At 36.5% G+C, this 21,399-nt stretch overlaps 3 protein-coding genes and 1 long non-coding RNA gene across 4 annotated transcripts; 1 reads left to right on the forward strand and 3 right to left on the reverse strand.

Moving 5' to 3' along the window:
* Window positions 1–2,500: 2,500 nt before the first annotated feature.
* LOC148295012 (uncharacterized) lies at window positions 2,501–3,147 on the reverse strand. The gene is made up of 2 exons (XR_015835007.1): window positions 2,849–3,147; window positions 2,501–2,764 (listed from the first exon to the last, which is right to left on the reverse strand). It is a non-coding gene; the product is annotated as an uncharacterized LOC148295012 (long non-coding RNA).
* A 985-nt stretch (window positions 3,148–4,132) lies between these two features.
* LOC110752850 (exopolygalacturonase-like) lies at window positions 4,133–5,816 on the forward strand. The gene is made up of 4 exons (XM_021953596.2): window positions 4,133–4,273; window positions 4,356–4,667; window positions 4,789–5,301; window positions 5,547–5,816. Exons 1-4 carry the CDS (start codon window positions 4,133–4,135, stop codon window positions 5,814–5,816), a joined length of 1,236 nt encoding a protein of 411 aa, XP_021809288.2.
* Window positions 5,817–6,402: 586 nt separating this feature from the next.
* On the reverse strand, window positions 6,403–9,741 carry LOC110752851 (Putative pyridoxal phosphate-dependent enzyme, YBL036C type). Its single transcript, XM_088251426.1, has 7 exons — window positions 9,415–9,741; window positions 9,262–9,328; window positions 8,751–8,797; window positions 8,411–8,498; window positions 7,768–7,901; window positions 7,161–7,259; window positions 6,403–6,694 (listed from the first exon to the last, which is right to left on the reverse strand). Exons 1-7 carry the CDS (start codon window positions 9,634–9,636, stop codon window positions 6,614–6,616), a joined length of 738 nt encoding a protein of 245 aa, XP_088107552.1. The 5' UTR covers window positions 9,637–9,741; the 3' UTR covers window positions 6,403–6,613.
* Window positions 9,742–11,670: 1,929 nt separating this feature from the next.
* On the reverse strand, window positions 11,671–13,598 carry LOC110752843 (cytochrome b561 and DOMON domain-containing protein At5g35735-like). The gene is made up of 3 exons (XM_021953591.2): window positions 12,891–13,598; window positions 12,547–12,801; window positions 11,671–12,268 (listed from the first exon to the last, which is right to left on the reverse strand). The coding sequence occupies exons 1-3, from the start codon at window positions 13,545–13,547 to the stop codon at window positions 11,894–11,896; spliced, it is 1,287 nt and encodes a 428-aa protein (XP_021809283.1). The 5' UTR covers window positions 13,548–13,598; the 3' UTR covers window positions 11,671–11,893.
* Window positions 13,599–21,399: the final 7,801 nt, after the last annotated feature.

Genomic DNA, 21,399 nt, shown 5'->3' on the forward strand with positions numbered 1-21,399 from the left:
CATAAAGTTTACAAAAGCTGATGACTCACATCCACGTCTTGTGCTCCAAAAGTTGCCAACAAAGAAAAATCTCAAGCTAGATGGCCCACGGAAGTTATTAAGACAACATTCATCTGCAGCAATTTGCAAATATCATAAAAAGTTCTCACTTTGTTGCTGGCAAGACATGAGGCAAATGAGACAAAACAAAGTCAGTATCTCAATTGGTGGTATGATAGCTCTCCCAAAAGATCTCAGTCTGCAAATGGAAATATGCAATCAAAATCAGAAAGAAAAGAATGCACCAAAGCATCAGGTCATTGCTACAAAATTCAAACAAGGAAAAACCAAGGAAAAACTTACCATATGCAAAAGGAGAAGTCAAAGCTAAAATGGATGTACAACTTGCTGCCATCAACTTTTCTTCAAATCAAAATTTGGTCTTTAGACCAAAAGTGAAGAAGCTCATTGCACAAAGAAAGCCTTCCTGTCAAGTCAACACAAGGATGGTTTTAATTATCTGAAGGTCTCTAAGCACGTACAATGGGCAAAGACAAAACCCATTTTGGAGAAGACTGCCACAAATACATAGAAAACAGCAAATAGCAAAAAGGGTCAAGCATGTACACAATGGACAAAACCAAATTTGTGGTTGAACTTTGAGTTTAAAAAAAGGAGAAGTTTCAGCTACAAAGTTGGTATTGCCAAACTCAAAGAAATACACAGATAGCTCTTTGGTTTGTACATGTTGTGTTGGGCAAAGAAACCCACTGCTTCAAATCAATTTTCTAAAAAGGGAATTCAACAATTAAATAAATATCAAAATCAAGCTCTACAAATTAGAGGGCATTTTGTTGTGTTGGTTTTCACAAATTATGAAAGAATGTGAAAATTGGTCAGAAAGGAAATTCCAAGAAAGAACAAGAGAGTGAAGCAGAGACAAGAGGAACTTACCCGTTGTTTGCATAAATGATGCCGAGAAGGAGTAAAAGTTTGGCCTCCATGCCACCAATATACTTGTGCAATAGAATAATAGACAAGTAAGAGCTCAACAAAATGGGGAAGACGCCAGTCATAACTCTTCAAGGCAAGGCAAGGAGGACTCCGCACTTAGATGGCATTTTAAAGCCAAGGGAAGCGCTAGCAAAGAGGATCAAATCCTCTTTCAATTTCACTCAAACTCTGCAGTTCAATCTCATCCATTCCAATTTAGGAGTACAAAGTCTACAAGGTTTCTTTGTTTTGAACGACAAAAGGAGATGAAGCATTCATTTGAAGATGTCTGGTAGATGTGCTCTCATTTGAAGAATTTGGCTGAGAAATGTGTTAAGCCCAAGTAAATTTATATGGGTCAAATTCATGGATACTGGCCCAATAACAAAAATCTCATGCCCGGTGCAAGATTCAAGTTTACAACTTGTTCCAAAGGAGTTTGCCTAAACTACTAGTGAATTGTATATTCATTAGTAAAATTGAATTAATTAAAAAATAAGGAACTACGTCCGGTTTGATTCCGCCAAAGATACGTAGGCAATTTGGAAATTCAATCCAGATACAACCGTAAGTCCAAACAGAATCCCTGGTTTACCTTAACCAAATTCGCCCCAAACACTTTTCCTACCACAAAATCAAATTGAATCCCTAGTCCAACCACATTCATCCAAATTCCATGAAATATTTCTCACACCACAAATTCTTTCAAGGGGTCATTCATTCCTTGAAAGTCCAATCCAATTCTCCAAAGAACTACGAATGCCTTAATCCCTCAAAAGGGGTACGTAGGCAACCTAAGGTCAACCTAGGTGCAGCCGTAAACTTAAACAAACACACAAACCTCTTATTTAAAGTTTAATCCATGTTGGAATCAAAGGGTGTTCTCTTTTTAATGATAGATTGTAATTAAGAGACACTTTGTCTTGAATGGGTCGTACTTAAATAAAACTCATGTCTATCAGGGATGAGAGTGAAATTGTGTTGGGTGGAGGTTCATATGAATTACTTGTACAATGTTTTGCCTAACAGTTGTGTATGTATTTTGCTGGAGATTTGTGAAGATTTGGTGAATTGTTGTATGTATTTTGATGGAGATTTGGTGGTTATGTATGTATTTTGTGAAGACTTGGTGGATTGTTGTATGTATTTTGATGGAGATTTGGTGGTTATGTATGTCTTTTGCTGGAGATTTGTGAAGACTTGGTGGATTTTGAATTTGTATTTGGTTATGGACAATTGGTACTGTAATTGGTGGTTATTTGGTTATGGATTCAAAATTTGGTCATGACTATGTTCTATGTACCTTACATTTTGTTGTTTTGTCCTTATAATCCCAAAAATTGGTGGTTATGGAATTAGAATTTTGCTGGAAAATTGGTGGTTATGGAATCAGAATTTGGAATCACACATTGTTGATTGTTTGGTTATGACCTTATACTTGTTAAGGAAATACCATGGCTGTTAACAAAATACCATACCATTTTGTTTCAGAAACTTGCCGTTACATATGATTACTAAATAGAAATACTAACTAAATCAACAACTTCTCAATACATAAAGGACTGACAATGATCCCTAAATGACCTATTTCCCTTTAATCATCACAGCAACAAGCAGCATCCAAGATACAACTATAAAAAAAAAAAAACCAGAGCTTCCTCTCCCTTGCTCGAAAGGTCACAATCTCATTCTCCATTTTTCAAATCCTATTAAGCATCCCAGCTATCAACTTCTGCTTCCATGGGGTGTCCTCTTCATCAAACCACTCCTAGAATCTGCATCTATCATTCTTCTACAAACACAGACAGTATATATTATTGAACATCAAGATTATTAAGGAAAAATAGAGAAGTGGCTCACCAAAGTTACAACTTACTTTTCCGCAAACATTAAACCTCCTACCAGGGTTCGCATCAATCCAAGAAGTAAATCTCTTCACCCTCAGTCTACAGTAGCATTTCATTGACCTGCCCCTTTCAAACTCAGGCATCCCCGACATGGAAGACATGACTGAGGTATGGAAGACTCATAACACTCAGTATTCCCCGCGTTAGATGCAATCGAAACCTGATGAAAAGAAGGGACATTTGATTCAATGATGTTCAGTTTTTTGATTTCAACATTTAGGGTTAGCTTCAGCTAAATGATAGTCAGTTTTTCTCGATTGGGGAGAGAGATAAATCAACCATTTCCTCTTTTATTTAAAAATTAATTTTTTTAAAATTAATTAATGTGACAAATGGACACATGTCACTCAGTAAGGTTTTTTAGCAGGAGTTTATGAAGTCTGGGACCCTCTTGAGCCACGTTGGTGATGAGTGGTGGGCCACGCTAAGGACACATCAGCATTTAACGGAGGTCCTAATGGCAACACGGACAGAGGTATGAAATTGGTAATAAAAGTAAACGTTGGGAATAAGAGTGAGGAAAAAAGCTTTGGGTATCAAAGTCAGAATTTTGGTAAACTTGAGGGTAGTAAAGTGAAATTTACCCCAAAAAAATAAATAAATAAACAACCTAGAAAAACAAAAAAACCCTCACTTATGAACTGTTAGTGTCGAATGCAAATGCAATAGTAGTTACGCACACTAAAAATTGACTTCATGGGTTTTTTTAACTTCAAAATGGCGAAGTGTTTTCTACTATGAAATGTAGTTCTCAGGGGCTCATTTGTGAAGAACTTGGGTTTACAACCGATCTGCCCAACCCACCCTAAACGTGTACCACAGACCATGTGAATGTGAACTGCAAATGAATCCTCTTAAAAAAGAAAACAAATATTACAAAACCAATCTATATTGGAAGAAGAAGAAGAAAATCGTACCATAAGCTATGCAACTATATCATATTCAATATATTTACCTTAAAATGTACCTTATAATTAGCAGGCTAGCCATGAAATTCAACTCCCTTCCTCTAATGCATATAAAATGTACGAAAATAAAAAAAACAAAATGATTTCAATTTGGGAGGAACAGATTTTCTTAAACCCTTTAAAAGAAATTCAATCAAAACAAAATCAGAAACAAAATCATATGGTGGTATCATTCCATTTCTATCTGCGCAAACAACATATAAAAACACATCATCCATAACATCAATAGAGACATGTGATTGAAGAAGATCACTAGTAAACAAAAATTAAAGTTAAAATATGAAAATGGTTTCCAGCTTGGTTGGCCAATTTGTTTGCTTTGTGTTCTTGGTGGTGGTATCCATTTCCAGAGTTCGAGCTAAGCAAACAGTTTTTGATGTGACAAAAAACGGCGGCGTTGCTGATGGAAAAACTGATTACAGCAAGGTAATCTTTCTGAGTTTGTCTTAATCCAAATGTTAAGATTACGATGAAGATGTCAATACTTATTTGTTATTTTTATTTCTAGGCCTTCACTGATGCATGGACTCAAGCTTGTCAAAAAAACGGAGGTGGTGTGATCTTATTTCCAACCGGGAAATACTTGGTAAGGCCAGTGATTTTGAAAGGGGAATGCAAGGGACCAATTGGGTTGCAGATAGAAGGGACCCTACTGGCTCCTCAGGGGGTCCAATCTTCGGTTGATATGGACCATTGGATCAAATTCCAACACGTTGACAACTTGGACATCAATGGTGGTGGTTTATTGGATGGGCAAGGACCCTCTGCTTGGCACCATAACAACTGCCTGAAAGATCCAAAATGCAAGCCACTTCCTGCAGTAAGTTCTTGTCCTTCATTTTGTTCAATATATATCATGGACTTGAATGCGAAAAGTATATATATATGGTATGTCTAGTTGATTGCTAATGTTTGTGTTGTGTTTGCCTTATTTTTGTCAGAATTTGAGATTTGATTTCGTCACAAATCTAAACATAGATCACATAACATCGATTAACAGCAAAAATCTCCACATCAACCTTTTTGCATGCCGAGACGTAAAAGTTACCAACGTTAACATATCAGCTCCCGCTGAAAGCCCCAACACCGACGGAATCCACATTGGTTCATCGTCCAACGTCCAAATTTTGGACTCCGTGATCGCCACCGGGGACGACTGCATATCCTTCAGCGCCGGATCAAGCAAGATCAACGTTAGCGGTGTTCACTGTGGACCAGGCCATGGAATGAGCATTGGAAGCCTTGGCAGGGGAAACAATAATAATGTTTCTTTTGTGGACATAAGAAACTGCTCCTTTGTTGGTACTGACAATGGAGTGAGAATCAAAACATGGGCTCCCTCTAAACAAGGCACTGTTTCACATGTTTACGTTGAGAACATTCGAATGGATCAGGTCAAAAACCCTATAGTCATCGATCAAAACTATTGCCCTGCTCGTAGGTGCAGTGCAACGGTACGTAACTATAAACCAACTGTAGTGTGTACGCCTAATTATAGATGTGGTATACAATGTGAGGGTTTCTTTAAAGACGGACTGTAAATATGGTGTCGATAACATGCCAATAAAAAAAAATACACCAACATGTTATCGATACAAAATCTGTCCTTTAACGGAGGACGAACAGATGGACGTGCTCCCCTAATAATTTATGTACAGTGTGATGTATAAATTGGATTAATCGCTTTCATTGCGTGCAGGAATCATCCCAAATTCAGATTGTAGATGTCAAGATGATTAACATTTGGGGTACTTCAAGCACACCAAATGTTGTTACTCTCAAGTGTAGCGAAACGAAGCCGTGTCAGAAGATTCAGTTGAGAGACATCAACCTAAGTTACAAGGGTCCTGATGGACCGGCTGTATCAGCATGCTCGAAAGTAGATGTTATAACCGATGGCAAACAAAACCCTCGAGCTTGCACAAAACCTGTAAAACAGGTGCCCCGCAACTTTGATGTCCTAAATTAAATCAAAATTCCTTCAAGAACAAGATTTGCAGGGTAATTTTTCCTTCACCAAGTCTTGAACCATATATTTATTTTATTTTTGTAACTATAATTTCCTATGATCAGTTGTAACTCAGTAAAAACAGTATCAATGGAAGTCAATCAAATTGCACCAATAATAATAAAAAAGTTACCGTATTTTGATTCATTCCTCTGTTATATTTCCCCACGAACCTTATATTCCCGCCATCTATTAGACTTGCATTTGCGAATGACTAGACAGTATCAATGTATGTCCATGTCCCCGACCTCCATAATCAATCTTGTAACCTAGACCTACCATCTATTAGACTTATATTGTCTAATGGTTAGATACAGGATGCTAAGGGCTCATTCAGACGGGGTCATTGTGCAATTAGAAGGACAAATCACTATGATTGGAAGAGCCTTCCAACTAAGACAGAAAATTAATTACATATTAGCACGAAACAAAGAGTAAAAATTGGTGATTTTTATCCATTTTATTGTCGAGTAGCTGGTTTTCTCTGTAATTTTTTTTTTCCTATTTCTTAATTTTATTTAAAAGGGGAGTCAAACCATAGGCTCTGTAAGAAAGACTTCATAACAAATATATCAATATATGAAAGATTTTGTGGTACATGATTTGATTACAACAAAGGTCGGGAGCTGCATATGATGAGCTGAATGACAGTTAATAATTGTGACACCATACAACTGAAAAAGAGGGATACAAGCTTTGCCAGGATCAATAAACACATAGAAACACATAAAGGCATGAAGGGCAGGGGTTGGAAGATACTAATCTGGTTGCTTCTTTGCATAATCCCTTGGCCCAAATATGGTGGATCCAATTCTGACATTGGTGCTGCCCATTTCAATCTGCACGGGTCAATCAAGAGTGTTAATCATTCTGTGCATAAATCTCAACTGAAAATGCATGTCTTATGCATTTTGGAAATGATATAATCCAAGCTCTATGGAACTATCCACAAAGTTGCAAAAACAACATTTAAGCATCTTGAAATGCTTCCTAGGCATTTATCAAACACTTACCATACGTTTGCGAAAATATTTCCTGTAAAAGTTCAAGTATCATTTCTTCCTTAAGATGGTTCTTAAATATCACAATTAAAATCGCCACAAAGGTCTAGGTCTTCAGATATCCGTTGTATGATCCAATCCAACCATTGCTTAGTAGAATACTGGATATTAAGTTCCAATTTGCACAGGTTGTTCTATTTAAGTTGTAATAAAGGATATAGCAACAACTGTCATTCAGCCGTTTGGAAAATATGAGTTTCTTGCAATTTCTTTGAAGTTCAATGTCAACTAGGGCATTTCATACCGCTTGTTCAAAGTCACCAGACATGCCCATTGATAGCTCACAGTGCTCCTCTGCCATATCAAGTGCCTTGCAGACCTGAGCTCTACACTTTGATAGCATCTGTTGAATTACAAGATATAAAACCTAATCAAATTAATGAACAACAAAAAAACAGGTGAATAAATGAAACTCAGTAACGGGGACTTCAAACATTAAATGGATATTTACTAGTCCTTGTAGCCAAAGTGATACTACTGGCCAAAAATAAAACCAAGGTGATACCAGTATCTCTCCCCTTTAATAAATAAAGGTCTCGAGTCAAACCCACAGGAGGTCTAAGGTCTGGAAGGGGAAAGTTTAACTCTAAATTACATAGCCTACAAATTACCATTTCGTTCCCAAAGAAAACAACATTAAATGAGTATCAAATGATTCAATTCTATTTTAAATATATATCAATGGAATTAAATATATAAGGAAAAACAGAGGGTTTATGGTTTAGGCACTTAAAACAGATGACTTCAGTTTGTGAGACAGACAACCTATTTTGATTGCTCTGTGAAACAAGAACCAAACAATGCCATTGTAAGCAGTTCCATGCACCCCACTATGCAAGTAAGAAAGTTACCCTGAAGTTTTCTGGAGTTGATGTATAGTCTGGCATCCCTATTGTCATTAAGCCAGAAAACTCTAGATTTGGGCACTGAAATTTGACATGTTTTGCAAGTTCAACACAATCAGAAGGATCGATACCAGATTTCGCTGCAGAAAATATCAGAAAAACACATGAAGGAGGTGAGGTGGGGCAAATTAAAATTTATCTCTGAATTATTGGAAATAGAATTTAGTTCAATAGTTAGAAAGAGTATGATCCTTCTTTCTGCAAGTGACCAACTATAACGTATCTTGACTGCATAAGGTTTTGGCTGCCTTAACAAGCAGCTGAGTTAAAAGTTGAAGGCCAGGCAAAGTGTCTTTTCATTGGTAAAGGACATGTTAAGATATGGAGACATGAGATGATATAATTACAGAACTTATTACGTACATAGGTTGTGCTCATCAGAGGAAATACCACGTGTTGCATTTATCATGTAGAATTTTTGTGGTTACATTACAACCACAAAGTTGAATGAGGGAAATATACTTTTATGCAGCTAAGAAGGGAAAGCAGGGAAGAGAAAGATTCAAGCAACTTCAATGCCATACTAATTCTCAATTGAACAACATGGCTAATTACTGCAGGAACGAGTGATAATTTTGAAATAACTTACATATTTCTCCACTGGTATTTACTTGGACCAAAACCTTTAAAGGATTTCTACCAAGGTTTGACACTGCTCGATCAAGATGGTTTGCAATCTGTGGATTATATACACAAAGTAGCACAATATCATTTTGAGTAATAACCCAGGCATAACACCTGCACAATGGTTAATCAACTGAAATCCACGAAGGTTTCCATGGCATATTACCAATAATTTGGCTAATAAACAATAATATGAATGTTCTGACCAAAAAAAGATAATTATATGAATATCCTTCAAATAAAAATTACATAAAGTAAGTCAATTACCTTCAGCAACTAAAACAGATATTTGGACTTGTCTTTACCTTCTCATTGTCTACGCCCTCAACCAAGGCCAGATTCGGGACTCCAGCTGCATATAGACATAGTAACTTCAATTATTAAAAGGATTCCAACATAAGATTCAAAGTAGGATATGATCTCTGTGTCAGAACTTATAAGATTATCATAAAGCCAACAACCTGCAAATTTTGAATTATGCGCAAACCAAGACACCCAACTCTCACAATATGAAACAGCAGAAATCTAAAAAGAGTTGCAATATTTTCTGAGTTTGAGATTCTGTACCAATTTATCAAAAGTTGGGTTCTTTACCAGTTTTCAAATTTTCCTACTTTATCTTTTAACTCTGACTCTCTCCCCCAATGGGACATTCTATTCCAATTCTGATTAAATCACTTTTACCTCTTTCCAGTTTTAATTTCATTCCAATGTTCATTCCAGCAACCAAACACCACATATATCTGTCATGTAAAAGTAAATGAATTTTGAGACTGTAATTGAAAACTGAAAACAAAAACAAAAAGCATAGGATACCCAGAAGCAATTTAGCTTTGTTGCTCTGCAAATGCCCAACAAAATGCCACTCTATGTCTTCAGGAAGCTGCAGACATAAACGTTTGCAATCATTAAACGCTGCGTTTAACCCCACATACTTATAGAGAGAGGGAGTCAGACAGATGGACTCACCTGAGGAGCTTTGTCGAGGATTTCCTGGACGTAATTCTCGCCAAAACGACGGTGGCCGGCGTCGTATACTTGGCGGATGAGAGAAACGGGCTTAGTCTTCGACACCGCTACTACCCTCACCTGACCCGGATTCCGACCCGACCGCTCCGCAGCCTGCCGGACTCGGAGCATGACCGACCGGAGCGCCGAAACGGCGGCGTTTTCGACAGCTGGAGCAGCCATGCAAGCTGTGTATTGGGTTTCTTCTTCCTGGGCCTTGGTCCTGGTTTCTGTGAAGTGTGAAGTGTGAAGTTGTGGGGTTCATATGATAAACGTAAGGCCATTGGGTTTCTTCTTCCTGCACCTTGTGGTGTCTATTTGCACCCATCATCACTCAAAACAAAATTTCTTATTTTTCGCGTCATCCTCATTTTACCTTTTTTTTTTTTTTTTTTTAAAATAAAAATTTTCTTAAAGAGAGGCCTTACTCTTTTTTAACTTCTGATTTCTTGTTTTTTGTATAGAAGCTATATTGGAATAGGGGGAACTTCTGATTTTTTATTTTTTGTATACATGCAAATTTGAATAAGGGGAACTTCTGATTTCTTGTTTTTTGTATACAAGCGATATTAGAATATAGGAAATCAAACCGTATCAGTTTTCTGTTAGTATGCTTGACTTATATTCTCAACATGACGCATCATTTAATTATAATCAAATAACTAGAAAACTGAAAACACACATTTTTTTAAAGAGTGTTGCTAAACGAACCCTAAAATTAACTAAGTACACCCTAATATTTTAATCAAAATGTAAAATTAACTAAATACACCCTATTTAACTACCAAAAATACCCTTGGTACACTCTAATACACTCTATTACACGACACCCTAATACCAATCCTAAACCAGATTTCTCTTTTTATGAGTGTTATACTTTTCCAGCTCTTGCTTGTTGCAATTTCTACATTCATGAATCTCAATGTCTACAATTTATTTAAAAAATTTACTTTGGCAGGAAAGCAAGGGCATAGAAGACTTTGGTGATGTTATAAAGAGGCCGGTGGAAATCTCAATGTCTACAATTTATTTAATATTCCATACTTTCTCATCTTCTTCAACCTTAAATTAAGTAAACCTACTTGTATGATTATTTGTTGGTTGATATCCAGCTTGCTGTCTTGTTTGGTTATAATCTACTTGTATTCAGTGACTAAATTTAATTCTTTTTCTTTTGTCATGAAGGCTATATTGCAGCAGACAGAATCAGGTTCATTTTGCCTCCAGGTTGATCTATTTAAAGTATGTGGGAAGTTTGCCTTATCAGATGATCATGAAGATCGCTTTTTACTCGGCAAAAGAAAAATTCTTCGTCACTCATCGAAGATTGATACTGTTGCAAGTTAGCTGGATTAGAATCATTGCTATCTATCCCTTCCTATCTGCTATACACCATTCAACGACACCTCCTTGCGCCTTTGTCAGTACTCACGGCGTTGTTCGTGGGCACCAATCAATATGAAAACTTTTCTATGTTTGATTAGGGTTGAATATGATGAGTAGGGTGTACTTATTAAAATTATATTTATTTCACAATTCAATATATTCTTTTTGGTCATTTTATATTAGGGTAAATTAGTAATTTAATAAATAGTTTGATGATAGGGTGTAAATCCTGTATGAAATGATAAAATACTCTTATACAGAAAAATGAGGCGAAAGAGTAGAAAGGGCAAAAAGGGGAAAAAAAACTAGATTTGGGAATTTGGGGATTTGAAGAAAAGAAAAAAGAAATTGATTCATAAGAAACCTAGAACATCACTAGGTTTAGGGCTTAGATAGAGGGAGTGATGTTTCCAATGGTCGAGAAGAATATTGCGAAACATAATTGGGGGAAGTCCTCGACTTGACATTTTTAAAATTCGGGAATTCTTGTACTCGTCCTTAATTTGTCTCTAAAATCTCCTCCGTTAGGGCCGGGGACATGAGGGGAATATTTGCCATCCCTAGATTCCTTAGCTAGGGCATTTGTTACCAAGAAAAGAATCACATTTGAAGGGTGTAATGATTTTCAATTCAATTGATTTTTTTTCTGCCACCAATTAAGGATATGCACTATTCTTCTTTAACTGGGAGATTTTCAAGGGACCTAAATGATTTTCAATTCAATTAATTTTTTTCAAGGATGACATTTGAGATGAGATTTAAACTATGAACAAGTTCAGATCATGAGACAACATTAAAGAAATATCAAGATAAACTAATTTAATTGGTAACGTGAAGTTTCTAACAATCAAGTCAAAACCTATTAATAGGAGTTGCTCAAGAAGTACATCAAGATCAAGTATGATCTTAGCCGATCTTTAATTCCAAAGTCCAAGCTAGATTGGAACATGGAAACTAAAAAGAGAGGAAAAACATAGACTACATGTGAATTAAAATTCATGAGTTTTCACAATCTAACCCCAAAAAAATAAAGAAAAGAAAAATCTCGGCCGTATTAATTGGCAATCCTAGTTTTATTAGCTTGTGGGCCCTCTGATGGTGGGCCTGGGCCCTGCGACGCTTGAGGTGCTTCTGCATTATTATCTGCAGATACTGCTGCGGTGGCGGTGGGTGCTTGTCTATTTTTTCGTGATGTAAATATGAACTTACCCCAAGTAAAAATCTCCATACCCAACGCAATGACCGCAAATACAGAAAGGACCCCGATGTAAGCCCATAGCCAGGTTTTATCTGGCTTCAAAATGGCAATGCCATTGAATATGTTCACTGAGATCGCAGCCAGCAGTGCATACCCTAGAAAATGATGGTACATGTCCCAGTACTTGCGGTAGTCATCACTTGGGGTAGGCTTTAAACGCAAGGCAAGCATCTACAATACATAAAACCATGTCAAGCTTCATCACCACGACGAATGTTTTGTACGGAACAACGTTACAGAGATGATATGTGTCAAGAAATAAAATATTAAGATTAAACTTTAAACACATGTCATCTTTTAATTAAATTATTCTGTCATTCAGCACTGTCACGTGGTATGAACAGTTTTACGTGCACAAAAAAGATGCTAGGTCATGATGTGTCCAACGGATTGAAGAAGCAATAAAAAAGAGAGAGAGAGAGAGAGAGAGGAGTGGTAATTATACTTACTTGTAATGTGGTGAATGCAAATATGAACATGGCGAGAATTCGGTGCGTGGGGAAGCTATAGTGTCTGGAAGCACGTCCAAGCCATAGCCCGATTGCCCAACCAGCTGTGCCAAGGCTGTAACCAACAATCTGGCAGGAGACATGAAGGACATACCATTTTTGACAATGAAAAGGATATCTTCTGTAGTACCTTGCTATAATCACTCCCAATGGCAACAGTGTTCCCCACCCCACAATATTCAGAATCCCGTGCACCTATTACCAAGCAAACAAGAAGTTGTTGAAAAAAAAAAAAAAAATTAGTAAAACGGTGAATGATCTCAGTCTAAGTTGGCATGTCTTACCTTTCTGAGGTGGTGCCGGCGATGTCCTATGCTAATACCTCGGCCAGAGTTCAAGTTCAGAGTTTCTGTGCTGTCCACATTCTGGAGAGCAGTGGAATGCATCTTAGGCTCCAGATGAACATCATCAGCTTCAAACCCAACTTGCCACAAATGGTTCAGCTTTGAAATGTTATATGCAGCTGGATCAGGAGGCAAAATTAGGGTTGCAAATATTGACATGTATTTATCAGCCAGCACATCACCTTTCATGGTTTTGACGATGACATCATCAAAATCTTGTGAAGGCTGCAGCCTACAACCCAGCCTTGTATCACTGGTGATGTTGTACTTCCTGACTGCCAAAGTCCCATTGGGCTGTGAAATGCCTATAATAGCCCTGGTCCCGACCATCTTCGGCCGGTGTGGACCTGGATTCACACCCCAGGCTAGCCATTTTGCTCTGTGATCACCAGAAATTTTAATGCTGAACAAGATGTCAATTTGGTTGTTGCTGTGAATGTTCCACCCAAATTCAGCTCCCAGAGTGATTAGTTTCTTGCAGTTGGTAATGTTCATGGGATTGATGGGGCTGCAATTGGAATATTGCTCAGAAATTGTGAAGAGAGAGGAGGAAATGGTCAATGTCATGAGAATTACGGATTTGGTAGCGCCCAACATGTCTGACAGATGTACTAATTTCAGAGTTTCAGTTTATGGTATGTACTTAGGTTGTTGTGAGATGTACGCATGTTTATTTTTTGTTTCTTTTGTATTAAAATATTGGATAAGATTAAGGAAGAAGTTAAGTATAGTTTTTTAAATTTACTCACTTTTTACAGCTTGTTGGGTCACATCTCACATGGTGCTTTTTATATGGGAGAAATAGATATCTTCATAAGCAGCCCAGCCGCTGCTGGCTTTAGGAAAAAGACAGGTTGTGTATAAATCAGATTCCTCATTCTCCAGTGAAAGTGAAACTATATACTTCTTCTTGTTGTTGCTTGCCAAATGCTTCAAGAAATATTCTTGTGAGGTCTTCATGGTGAAGTTTGGATGAAATAAAACCCAAGAAGGGAATAGTTAATGAAAATGTTGTGCAAAGTGCAAGTGGAAATTTTTAATTATTAAGGATATAGCACGTGGTTGGTGTACCATCCAATACACATATGACATGATTATTTTCTAACTTACTACATTGCTTTTTATGACATGTGACTCGCTGCATTAGAAATATTCCACATGTTGTACGTCTATTATATGGTACACCAGCCACGTGATATATCCAGAACATCAAAAAATTACTTAGTTCTAGTGATTAATAGCTAACCACAACACGACAAGTGTATATACAGAGCCTTCCTAGCTAGTTTAATTAACATTAATTAATTTGCCAAAAGTTGGAGCCATCCAGTTGTGATTATGTGAACAAATATATAAAAAAGTATATATAGAGCTAGGGACACCATAAGGTGTTGTCTTCTATGCTTTTACCATGCAAGTTCGAGAACATAAGATAAAGAAAATCAAATAAGTGGAGCTCGTGTTTCCTGTGTTTCCCAATATATTCTTGACCCAACGGACTAAGAAATTCTCTTCGCCTTTGGTTTACACCCTTCAACTTTTCTTTCTCTCCCAAGGTTTTATGACGCCAGTGTTTAATTACTTTGGTTATTTTTATATAATACATAATATATGACATGTTCATGTGATGTATTAAATTCATGCAAACCGTATTATTTTTATTATTATTACGTACATGTGATATTGGAAGAGGGGAAATTGAACCTAAGACCTCGGGTGCATGAATAAATACTCTTAATCACTTGAATTACAAACTCCGATACAAATATTCTAATTCTATGAATTCAACACACCAAATCGGCACGCTTTTACAAGTTGTTTGAACTTTATGCATGTTTCTATTAAGGATGTAGGATGGTACATGTCTATGAGACCAAATCAACTTTGGAGGACATTAAACTCGCCACTTATGGTGGGTGGGTGAGTGGGTGGGTTGGCGGGGGCAAAGACTAAGCAGGACTACCTAAAAATAGACGAAATCTTAAAAGTGTCATTGTCTACAATTCTAAAAGTAAATCACATTGGCTTATATTTTTGTGGATTACGGCCAGAATCCGTTAGTACAAAAAAGTCTATCCATCTATTCTATAAAGAGCTGCACAGTTCACATTAATCTCAAAACAAAATCTTGACCAACAAAAAAATCTATTTACTAACGAAATATTTAGGGAGTTTCACTAATACACCCAAAATGGGGGCTGAAATTATAAAAAAACCCAACACCCAAAACACTTTATAAACACACCCAAAACCCATCATTACACACACTCAAAATCCATTTATAAACACACCAAAAATATACAATTGTTGATTTTGGGGTTGAGTTTGGGTATGTTTCTATGTTTAAATAGTGTTTGGGTTTTTTTTTATAAATACATGACTAGGATTGGGTTTATTTATAAGTTTGGGTGTGTTTCTATGTTTACTCACATTTTGTCGTACAATTTTGAATATGATGTAAGACCGTAGTTCATTTGTTTTATGAGGTTATTTTGGGGCTAATTTATCACGATCCAAGGAAGTGGACGCCATACGCTAGCACAATCTCTGGAGTATCATACCCTATATGCTACCCCAAATAAATTCGAAATGTAACTTAATGAAAATATTTCACTAATTTGCCTACTTTCTTTAGGATCATGCATGTTTATGGCTTAGAGGGATCCGCAAATAACTTGAAACTTAAATCTTAAATTTCTAAGCGTAAAAGGGTGTCCTTCATATTAAAGTAAGAATTTCACGTAAACTATACGAAACCATGATAAATCCAAATAAGGACTACTAAATAACTATTTACTTATACAAAAAATGTTCAAAGTGGCAAACATGGGCTTAGCTAAATTGGCTAGAGTGGATGTGCTCCCATTCTGCACCCGAGTTCGAATCCCCCTCCCATAGTTTAGATATTAAATTAAAGTAAAATATCGCTTGTATAAAAAAATAAAAATAATAAGTGGGTTAAAAATGAAAGTAACCATCGGCTTAAGATATTGTCATTTCACCTTATCACATTTTGTAATTAAAATTTAGAAAATATTCATCATCCTAATGTTGGAAGATGTTGGCACTAAAACTAAACAGATAGAGATGAGTGCAACTTACAAGTGATGTGGACGATCTAGAGATCGATTGAGCGCGTGACGCAGATTCTTCCCGTCCTTGGATGCTGATCCTGAATAGAAGGAAGTCGAGGCTCGTGAGGTTTATGGAACCGGTGTGGAACCAGCCTAAGACCCTCCGATGCCAAAGTAAGTTTGTTTCTAAGAGCTTTTGCTACTGACAATGTATTTAGCATAAAAGTCAAGATGAAAAGTCTTACCCTTGTATTGTAGTGAATGGGCCTTTTCATAGAGGGCATTTGGCATGCTTTTAGTACTCAATTTCGATGTGGGACTCGTGAGAGGGCCCTATGAGGTTGACACGAGCCTTTAGATATTTCGGGCGGGCCCTTCGAGGTTGATTCTACAGAATCGGTAGGGGGTACCGATTGTGGACTCTGCTAGGCGGTATTCGACCGTTCGCTGCTTTGAGGCAATATCATCGGTAACCGATACCGATTGTTCGAAGCCTTGGGCACTTGGGGAGTTTCACTAATCCACGTGTCACTGAATGAGTGGAGGGTCAGATATGGTACAAACAGAAGATATTGAGGAGTTGGGTTTAATCCTTAGATTTGGCGACTTTGATCCAAGTCCTTTGACTTTTCTGCCACATAGAATTACATTCCTTTTAAAATATTTTTTTGATGTAATCTTTTTATTATTTTATTTTTAAAATCATTTTTTGTTCCAATGTTGCCACTTATGACTTGAATCGGGTAATAATCATTTATGTCATATTGCCTATTGCCTATTGCATATTGCATGGGTATATATATGTTGTTTCATATTTTCAACAATGTGTAATAGTATTTTATGTACCTTTTTTTTATAGGTAACATACAATTTTATTTTATCTATTTTTGTATCTAACTTATAGGTAGTCTTCTAATTTATGTTCATAACTTATAGGCAACATGATTTATCACTAAGTATTTTCGTTGCTAATAATAACACTATTTACCTATATGTTAGATAAATAATTTAATGTGGGTGTCTGATCGACTGGTATAATATGTGGATCTTTATTTTATCCATATATTAGGAAAATCATCAAGGAAAAAATTCAAATTTTAAATTATGGAATTCAATTACAAGGAAATAATGCATTAAATTTAGATTTTCAATGTGTTTTCTTTATTTACCTCAAAGGGTAAAATCAACACAACAAAAAAAGTAATAAATATCAAAGGACCTACATCTAAAATAAAAAACACGAAAACTAAATCCAATGACAGCTAATCGTTTTGGACCTAGATCTAAGACGCTCTAAAAAAAAGGGGGGGTTTTATTTTGATGCATTAATAAAACCCACCTATTTCAATATATTTTAATTGCACTATTTCCATCCCCATAAGTCAGCTTCCTCCTCTCCGACCTAACTTTTGGCTCAATTTTCATGATCCAAATTTAGTTTTTTATTGGTATGTAGACCACTCCACTAAGCTCAAGAGGAAAAATCTGCATGCCAGCCTTCCTATAAAAACCCACCTCCATTTGTCACCCTTAATCAACCATTCATTCCTCCCAAGTCCCATCTAAGCCTGTTCCCCTTCGAACAACACAAAACCTCTCCCTAGAAACCCTCTCATTACACATTCTTTCTCCATGAAACTGATACAGCATTTCTTGATAATTCTTCTCCTCTTGGCTCTTATTCTAACCAACATTGAAGCAAACCCCAATGCAGAGGAGGAAGAACATGAAACCAATATTAATGATTCTTTTAACTCTCTGGTAAACGAAACTCAAGAACAATCTTCAACCTTACATGGGAATGGCCGCTCTCTCTTGAGCACACGCCGGCGGCGATTGACTTGTAACAAGTACCCCAGGATATGTCGTGCTAAGGGAAGCCCGGGGCCTTCTTGCTGTAAGAAGAAGTGCGTTAATGTGTTGACAGACCGCCTCAACTGTGGAAGATGTGGAAAGAAGTGTAGGTACAATGAGATATGCTGCAAGGGAAAATGTGTAAATCCATCTGTCAATAGGGAGCATTGTGGTGGCTGCCAAAATAGGTGCAAAGATGGGGGGTTTTGTGCATTTGGCGTATGCAACTATGCGTAGTAATCTTTTGATTATTTTGTTTTTGGTTTTTCTTGTACGTTTAATTCAAATTCTTCAAAATTGTATGCAATTGCTGTTAAAAGTAATGCATCTTAGTTGTATCTTTTTCTACAGGTTTCTTATGAAGAGTTATATCTCTTGACTATATGAGAAGTTATATCTTTTAGATATTAGAAGTTGCATCTGTATCTCTTGGAATTAATTCAAGAGTTGTGTCTTATTATGTAAAGGTGTAAATGTAAGTATAAATAGCCAATGTTATGGGCTGCGGTGATATCAAAGAAGTTAATAAAATCAGTTTGTATAATTCTCTGTTTTATAAACACTCTTTGCCTTACTTTATATTTCCATCATATTCTTCAGTTTTGTGATCATTCCCCCAATAAATTTGGTACCCGAGTTCGAATCCCCCTCTCTGAACTTGATTAGCAATGGCATCAAGTTCAAATTCCTCTACCGTTGGGAATATCCAGAATCTAATGCATATTTTTGATGGTGAGAATTATGAGTATTGGAGTGTTCAAATGAAGACTCAGTTTATCTCTCAGGATCTTTGGGATATTGTAGAAGATGGGTATGAGGAACAAGAAACTTCAAAAGCAGGAAAGGAAACACAAGAAAAGTAGCAGACTTACAAGGAAAATAAGAAAAAAGATGCCAAGGTTTTGTTCCTAATTCAACAAGAAGTAAGCAAAAATCTCTTTCCAAGACTACTTTCAGAAACAACATCAAAGAAGGCTTGGGAAATTCTCAAAATTGAGTTCAAAGGTTCAGAAAAAGTGATCTCCATCAAACTGCAATCCTTATGGCGGGAATTTGATAATCTACTTATGAAAGACACTGAATCCATTCAAGCATTCTTCTCAAAGGTTTCTAGGATTGTGAACCAAATCAGATGTTATGGGGACACAATTCCAAACAAGAAAATCGTAGAGAAAACTTTACGAAGTCTACGGCCAAAATATGATCATGTCGCTACCGCAATAGAAGAATCAAAAGATTTATCTACACTTTCTTTACATGAATTAGTTGGTTCATTGGAAGCACATGAAAAAAGAATCAACAGATCCACAGAACAATCGGTGGAGCAAGCTTTCTAGTCCAAGGTGAATTTGAAGGAGAAAGAAGACATACAAAAAATAGGACAATTCCAGAAATCTCAAAATGGGAGAAACAAAAGTTTTGGGTGTAGAAACTCCAACAAAGGAGGCAACAGTTTCAATAATCAACAACGAAGCAGCAGTCCCAATCATCAACAAGGAAGTAACAGTTCCAATAATCAACAATTCCAGAAATCTCAAAATGGGAGAAACAAAAGTTTTTGGTGTAGAAACTTCAACAAAGGAGGCAACAATTTCAATAATCAACAACGAAGCAGCAGTCCCAATCATCAACAAGGAAGTAGCAGTTCCAATAATCAACAAGGAAGCAGCAATTCAAATAATCAAAATGGAAGATCATCCCTTGAATGCTATGTTTGCAATAAATATGGGCATAAAAGTGCAGATTGCCGATACAAATGTACTCGGTGCAGGATACCCAACCATTCACAAAGAGACTGCAGATATCAGAAAAACAATGAAGCAAATTTTACGGAGAACAATGACTCTCAAGAGCAATTATTTTATACATGTTTCAGTTCTCATCAAGATTCACAAGATGTTTAGTACGTGGATAGCGGATGCAATAATCATATGACAAGAAATAAGCAATGCTTTGTCAAGTTAGAAGAAAAAGTGAACTAGTCAAGCTTGGTGATGGAAAACTACACAACGTGGAAGGCAAGGGTATCATTTCAGTGCAAACAAAAAGAGGTCTTAATTTGGCTCAAAATTTACTAACTGTGGGACAACTTTTGCAAAGAGGATTGGTGAAATTTGAAGATGATTGTTGTGTTATTTCTGATAAAAAGAATAATACTCTAGTGGCAAAGATAAAAATGACAACAAACAAAGTTTTTCCACTGTTCATGACATCAAAAGAAAACTATGCTTTGGAAGCAGAGAAAGTTGATGGTTCGTTGTTATGGCATCTAAGATATGTGCATTTGAATCAAAGAAGCTTGCAGCTTTTACACCAGAAAAATATGGTGGTTGGACTTCCGTCCATTCACTTTGAAAAGGAAATATGTGAAGGCTGTATTTTTGGAAAATTCCATCAATTACCATTCTCACAATCATCTTGGAGAGCAAAAGCCCCTCTTGAATTGGTACATGCAAATATTTGGGGACCAACTCGTATACCATCCTTCAATAACAAAAGGTACTTCATTCTACCTCGTAGATGATTTCTCCAGGATGATGTGGGTATATTTCTTAGAACAAAAGTCAGAAGCATTTTCTGTTTTCAAGAAATTCAAAGCTTTTGGAGAAAATTAAAGTGGTCACAATTTGAAGGTGTTAAGAACAGATCGTGGTGGAGAGTTTACATCAAATGAATTTTCTGAATATTGCAAAAGCAATGGTATTAAAAGAGAGTTGATAGCAAGGTACACCCCACAGCAAAACGGAGTTGCGGAACGAAGAAATCAAACCATTGTCAAGATGGCAAGAAGCATGTTGAAGGCAAAGGGTTTTCCGAATGCATTTTGGGTTGAAGCAATTCATACAACAATGTTTATTCGTAATCGGTCTCCAACCAAGGCAGTCAAAGATAAGACTCCTTTTGAAGCATGATATCGTTTTAAACCAAAGGTGGATTTCTTCAAGATTTTTGGCTGCATTGCATATGCACATATCCCTTCTCAAAAGAGAGAAAAATTTGATGAGAAAAGTGAGAAATACATTTTTGTGGGATATAGTGATCAGTCCAAAGCATATAGATTAATTGATCCAAGAACCAATAGTTTGGTAATTTCTAGAGATGTTATTTTTTATGAACTCAAAGCTTGGAAATGGGAGAATGGTGATATTAAAATGCCAAGATTTTTTGAGGAACCAGATTCATCAAATTCAGAAGAAACTCAAATGCTTCAAAGTCCAATATCAAGTACAAGAACTTGTTCCTCCAATTCTAGTTCCTCTAAAAGATCACCACCTTCAAGCGCAAGGCCAATAGGGAAAATACGTTTAATGGAGGACCTATATGAGTCCACTGATGAAATTGTTTTGAGTGCTGTTGAACCTCAAAAATTCGAAGATGCTGTAAAAGAAAATATTTGGCAAGATGCAATGGATGAGGAAATAAGAGTTATCAAGAAAAATAGAATGGGAACTTGTTGATCGACCCAAATCAAAAGATATCATTAGATTTAAATGGGTCTACAGGACAAATTTTAATGAAGA

Source organism: Prunus avium, chromosome 4 (assembly GCF_965620075.1).
Source record: "Prunus avium chromosome 4, drPruAviu1.hap1.1, whole genome shotgun sequence".
Taxonomy (NCBI): domain Eukaryota; kingdom Viridiplantae; phylum Streptophyta; class Magnoliopsida; order Rosales; family Rosaceae; genus Prunus; species Prunus avium.

Excerpts from the sequence above, each read along its gene's own strand:
- LOC110752850 (XM_021953596.2), top strand. The coding sequence starts at position 4,133 with ATGGTTTCCAGCTTGGTTGGCCAATTTGTTTGCTTTGTGTTCTTGGTG. Across the intron at positions 4,668-4,788 it reads AATGCAAGCCACTTCCTGCA|AATTTGAGATTTGATTTCGT; the intron begins GTAAGTTCTTGT and ends TATTTTTGTCAG. Across the intron at positions 5,302-5,546 it reads CTCGTAGGTGCAGTGCAACG|GAATCATCCCAAATTCAGAT; the intron begins GTACGTAACTAT and ends CATTGCGTGCAG.
- LOC110752851 (XM_088251426.1), bottom strand. The coding sequence starts at position 9,636 with ATGGCTGCTCCAGCTGTCGAAAACGCCGCCGTTTCGGCGCTCCGGTCG. Across the intron at positions 8,499-8,750 it reads AGGGCGTAGACAATGAGAAG|ATTGCAAACCATCTTGATCG; the intron begins GTAAAGACAAGT and ends TATAATCCACAG. Across the intron at positions 7,260-7,767 it reads CAACTCCAGAAAACTTCAGG|ATGCTATCAAAGTGTAGAGC; the intron begins GTAACTTTCTTA and ends GTAATTCAACAG.
- LOC110752843 (XM_021953591.2), bottom strand. The coding sequence starts at position 13,547 with ATGTTGGGCGCTACCAAATCCGTAATTCTCATGACATTGACCATTTCC. Across the intron at positions 12,802-12,890 it reads GCCGGCACCACCTCAGAAAG|GTGCACGGGATTCTGAATAT; the intron begins GTAAGACATGCC and ends GCTTGGTAATAG. Across the intron at positions 12,269-12,546 it reads TTGCATTCACCACATTACAA|ATGCTTGCCTTGCGTTTAAA; the intron begins GTAAGTATAATT and ends TATGTATTGTAG.